This window comes from Lathyrus oleraceus, chromosome 5 (assembly GCF_024323335.1).
Source record: "Lathyrus oleraceus cultivar Zhongwan6 chromosome 5, CAAS_Psat_ZW6_1.0, whole genome shotgun sequence".
In the NCBI taxonomy this organism is placed as follows: domain Eukaryota; kingdom Viridiplantae; phylum Streptophyta; class Magnoliopsida; order Fabales; family Fabaceae; genus Lathyrus; species Lathyrus oleraceus.
Window position 1 is genome coordinate 356,327,364 of NC_066583.1, and position 5,935 is coordinate 356,333,298.

The 5,935-nt window shown below is 35.1% G+C and overlaps 1 protein-coding gene across 1 annotated transcript; it reads right to left on the reverse strand.

Annotated features, from left to right (window-relative positions):
• Positions 1-5,169: 5,169 nt before the first annotated feature.
• On the reverse strand, positions 5,170-5,598 carry LOC127080661 (uncharacterized). The gene has a single exon (XM_051020971.1). The coding sequence runs from the start codon at positions 5,596-5,598 to the stop codon at positions 5,170-5,172; it is 429 nt and encodes a 142-aa protein (XP_050876928.1).
• Positions 5,599-5,935: the final 337 nt, after the last annotated feature.

Genomic DNA, 5,935 nt, shown 5'->3' on the forward strand with positions numbered 1-5,935 from the left:
GTGAACTAATTCTCTAATATTCATGATGATTTCCTTTATGTTTGGTTCTTTATCTGAAATTCATCAATAAAATTCTATCTTCGAAGTCAAGTACTAAATCAATTTTCTGATAACAGTTCTAGAAACTGAAATATTTGATAAAAACAAAGTTTCGGAGATTAAATTAAATATTTGTGAATGATGCTTTACTATTACTTGGTGTCTAATTTTCATTGATACATATTTTTACCCTTTTTTTATCTTAGTTGGATTTTCATGGATTTCCTTAAGGGTGTCCACGCTTCTTCAATGGTGATCAATTAAACATATGACATAAGTCTCTTGTGCTTAACACACTTGTTGTAACACCTTAAACCACGAAATATAATTTACAAACATTGCGAAAAATATGAAGATCAAAACAAGGGTGTCACATTGACAAACTTCAACTTTAATTCCCAAAAGGTGGAATTTTAATTCAAAAACATAACATAAGCAATTAGTTCAAAATAACTCAAAAGACATAGAAAAAGTATCGCATCCCAATGTTACAATATCATAACGAAACCGAAATGAATACTACAAAGATGACAAATGTACGGCGGATATAACACATAAATAAAACTACCGAAGAGACCAATTGCACCATCCTTTGCAAATCACATAACTATCACTCCCTAGTCTCATCTTGGGAATTAGTTGTATAATGTTCAAATGTAGAAACACAAAGACAAGAAATGGGTGGAAATACATTCAATAATTTAAATGGTGTATAAATAGGAAGGATAATACATATCAACATATTCACTTAACACAAATGTATAATATACAATTTCATTATGCAATGTGCATTTCCTATACTCTCATACATGTGGTACCATCCTACAACACAAGACCGAAGTCCTATAACACTGGACCAAAATTCTGGATATCAGAGTTATTTTACTGAGTGATCCTCAAAACTAAACAAAAGTTCTACAATACTAGACCAAAGTCCTAAGCTAATCTATGATATACATGAATGCATGATGCCACAAAAAATGAAAGCAATCTCTATCCAAACCTTCTACACCAATTAGTGACATTGCCGATTAAGGCTAACACATCAACACTAGTTCTCTTGAACCTAAACATATCAACACATCAATCACTGCCTATAAGTGTTAAACATTGGTTCACCTTGAACCTTAAACCATCAACATTCAGCATTGCCTAATCACAAGGCGGTTAGCAATTTAGTCATTAATAATCAATCACAATCATTTTTCCTAATAAATCATCACTTAAAAATGCATTAATATAAGGAATTAGAACTTCTACAAAAAGTTGGTAAAACATCAAAATCATTCAACACAAGACTGAAGGTCTGAGCGTTACGACCCTTGACGATCGTCGCCCTTAAAAAGCTTACATGTTATCACTTACAGTCATCAAAAGGGAACGACGCTCCTCATGAAGCACTGGCGATTGACATGCTCGCTGACGCCCGTCGTCAGACGATGGCACATCTACTTCCCCAGTGTGATGACTGTCTGACTGTCATGTAGAAGGACTCCCATCAATGTAGAAGAATCTCATTTTATACGTTTTTGCCATGGAAATAGATCCGTATCTCGATTTTCTTCAATTTTTACATCAAATTAAACACCAGAATTCAATATATACAAACCAACAACAATTTTTCACATCAAGAACATAAATCTAACATATATCACATTGAATTTCATGTTTTTCTTCATCAAACCATAATATAACATATAAATATAAACAATTCAATTTTTACAGCACAAATTCACACAAATTTCATACAAATAACAATACAATAAGCGTTGACAACACAACATAGGATCAACAATCAACCGAATCTTAGAGGTTTTGCACAAACCTCTCATAAACAACATCATAAGAGAGAAAAGGGGAAAAAGGGTTCCCCATTATCCCTTAAGCTTAACACCAATAATGAAATAATCACCTTTACCTGATTAAGCTGAAACCTTGAGCTTTTTGGTGATGGAAGTGTCTAATCCTTGAAAACTGCTCTCTTTTGGTTTGCTCCAACTTTCTGCTTATTTTTGCTCTGCTGACATGTTCTAAACTTCCTTCATCCTTTTATAAAATTATGTTTTTATTTTTATTTTCTTTATTCTCACTAATTCCCTTATTTTACTAATTTCCACTATTTAGCCCAATATTTCTAAATAATCTCAACTCTCCCCATTTTCCGTTATTATTATATATTATATAATAAATATATTTTATTTAATTAAACCCTCAATAATAACACAAATTAAATCAAAAGGAAGGCCAAAAATTCAATTAAAATTCTAATAAAATTTTCGAGGTGTTACAACTCTCCCCCACTTATAGAATTTTCATCCTCAAAAATTTATCTAAGACAAACAACTCTAGTTAAGACTCCTTCATCTGGATTTCCATCTCCTAAGTCACGCTATCATCTACAGATCCTCTCCACACAACATTCACTAAAGGTATTTCTTTACTCCTTAAGCTCTTCACCTCGCGGTCCTCAATCTGCAAGGTGGGATGTCTCATACGTTAGGTTATATCTTATTTCAACTTCATCCGACTGAATCAGATGAGACGGGCCAGGGACATACTTGCAGAGTTGAGATACATGAAATACACTATAGAGCTTTGTGAGATATGGTGGTAATGAAACTCGGTAACAAACTTCTCCAACTCTTTCTAAATTTTGGTACAGACCAATAAAATGAGGAGTGAGCTTCTGAGAATTCAATGCCCGACCAACTTCATTCACTGTAGTGGCTCTCAAGAACACATGGTATCCTTCCTAAAATTCAAGGGCTTTTAAGAGACTATCATGATAACTCTTGTGTCTGCTCTATGATGCCTTCATATTTTCTTGAATCATCTTAATCTTCTCGGTAGTCTATTGGACTATTTCAGATCCGAGTGCAACACCTTCACCAAATTCGAACCAACACAAGGGTGTTATACACATCCTTCCATACAAGGCTTCAAAAGGTGCCATTATGTACTAGAATGGAAATTGTTACTATAAGTAAACTCAATCAGCGGTATCTAACTATCCCAACTACCTCCCTACTCTAGAACACAAGCTCTCAACAGATCTTATAAGGACTGGATTATTCTTTTCGTCTGAACGTCCTTCTGCAGATGGTAAGCAGAACTCAACTCTCGCTTGTTCCCGTGGCTTCTTGCAAACTTTTCTGAAATATTGACGTGAATCTCGAATCCCTTTCTGAGGTGATGCTAGAGGGAATTCTATGCAATCTAACTATCTTATCAATGTAGATATCAACTAGCTTTTGCAATGGATAAGTGATATTTATTGGGATAAAATGAGTTGACTTAGTTAACCTGTCAACTATAACTTATATAGAATCACTCTCTTTATTGGTCTTAGGAAAACCCACTACAAAATACACGAAAATACTATCTCAATTCCAATCAGGAACACTGAAAGGTTGCATCAATCCAGACGGCTTATAATGTTCGATCTTTAACTTATAACAAATCAAACAAGATTACACAAATTTTGCAATGTATTTTTCATGCATGGCCACCAAAATATCCTCTTAAGATCTTGATACATCTTTCTGGCCCCAGGATGAATATACAAACTACTCTTGTAACCTTATTCTAGAATTCTCTTCTTAAGCTATGGTAAATCCGGAACACAAACTATGTCCCAAAACTTAATGATCCCACTCTCTTCCACCCTAAAATCCATCCCTTTCTCTTATTTAAGCAGCGTCAACTAATCCATCAATCCCAAATCTAACTTCTGACCGTCTATGATTTCGGCCATTACCTTTCTACTTAACTTCAACATACCCAACTTCACACTTCTTGGTGTAATCTCACACACCAAGCTTAGATCTTTGAATTGCTCTAGTGATTCCATCTTTTTAACCATTAGTGCCAACATATAAAAGGGTTTCCTAGTTAATGCTTATGCTACTATGTTATCCTTTCCTAGGTGATAATTCAACTCAAAGTAACAATCCTTCAAAAGTTCAAGCCACCTTCTCTGCCTCATATTCAACTCCTTCTGATCAAACAGATACTTCAGACTCTTATGATCACTAAGAACCTCAAATCTCGACCCATAAAGATAATGTCTCCAAACTTTAAGCATGAAAGCCACTATTGCTAACTCTAAATCAGGGGTAGGATAATTCCTTTCATGAATATTTAGTTGTCTAGAAGTGTAGGCTACGACTTGACAATTATGCATAAGTACACCATCTAAACCCATCTTAGATGCATCACAATGTACCCAAAAAATTACTCGAGTATGGAAAAATCAAGACTGGCGCCGACAACAAATTTTTCTTGAGCTCTTGAAAACTTTCTTCACACTTGACACCCAAACATAGGCTTGTACTTTCTGGGTTAACTGGGTCAAAGGAAATGCCAATTTTGAAAATTCTTTGATGAACCTTCTATAATAACTGGACAAACCAAAGAAACTTCTGACCACGAGAACTGACTTAGGTGTTTTGCACTATAATATTATGTCTACTTTGGACAAATCCACTGATATACCACCACTAGAGATCATATTCCCAAGGAAATTTTCCTCTCTTAGCAAAAACTCACACTTGGACAACTTGGCATACAATCTTCTTGTCCTGCAAGGTCTGTAACATAACTCTTAGGTGTTTTGCACGCTCTTCGTTTGACTGGGGGTATATTAAAATATCATCAATAAACACCACAACAAATTGATCCAAGTAAGGGTGAAAATTCCTATTCATATACTTCATGAATACTCCTAGTGCATTATACACATCAAAGGGCATAATTAAATACTCGCAATGACCATAACGAGTTCTGAATGTAGTATTTGATATATCCTACATATTCACCCTAATCTGATGATAACATGACCTTAGATCAATCTTACTACAGATACGAGCTCCTACTAGTTGATCCATGAGACCGTTAATCCGTGTAAGAGGATATCGATTCATAATATAACCTTATTCAACTACCAATAATCCATACACAACCTCATGTTTCCATTTTTCTTCTTAACCAATAAAGTTGGCGCTCCCTACAATGATACATTAGGTCTGACGAACTTCTTCTCTAATAAATCTTCTAGCTACTTCTTCAACTTGCTCAACTCTGATGCATAGATTCTATATGGTGTCATAGATATAGTTCTAGTACTAGGTACTAAATCCATTGTGAACTCGAGCAATCAGGAGGAAAATCACCTATATCATTAGGGAAAATATCTAGGAACCCACATACAACAGAAAGATTAGAAATCTCAGCTTCACTCTCTACTTTCAGGGAAGCGAACATCATGAGCACTTGAGCATCCTGCTTCAAGGACATCTCTACTTGGTTAGCAGATATAAACCTCGAATCTTCACTATCCTCTAACTCAGGAAACATCAAGATCTTATCAAAACAATTTACGTAAACATGGTTTAACTCTAACCAGTTCATTCCTAGAATAACATCTATTTGACTTAGGGATAAACAAATTAAGTCAACTCCAAAATCTTTACCATAAATGGACAGAGTGTAATTTAGACAAACTAACAGAGTTGCCACCGAACCATTGGCTAGAGTATCAGTGATCATATCACCCTTCATAGAAGACACTACCAGGTTTAACTTGATAACGCAATCATGGGATATGAATGAATGTGTTGCACCTGTACCGATGATAGAAATCAAAAAGACGCCATTTATGAAGCACATACATTGAATCAAGTTATCTAATCTTGAAACTTCGACATCACTAAGATCAAATACTTTCCCCTTGGTTTGACCATTTTGATCTACACTTGGTTCTCTCTTCGGTTTCTAAAAATGGGTGCTGATGTGACCCTGCTCTCCATATTTGAATAGGTTGGAGAGGTATTATTTCACTCAGAGACATGATGACCTGGCTTTCTACACCTAAAACATGTTGGGGGGAAAGTCATTA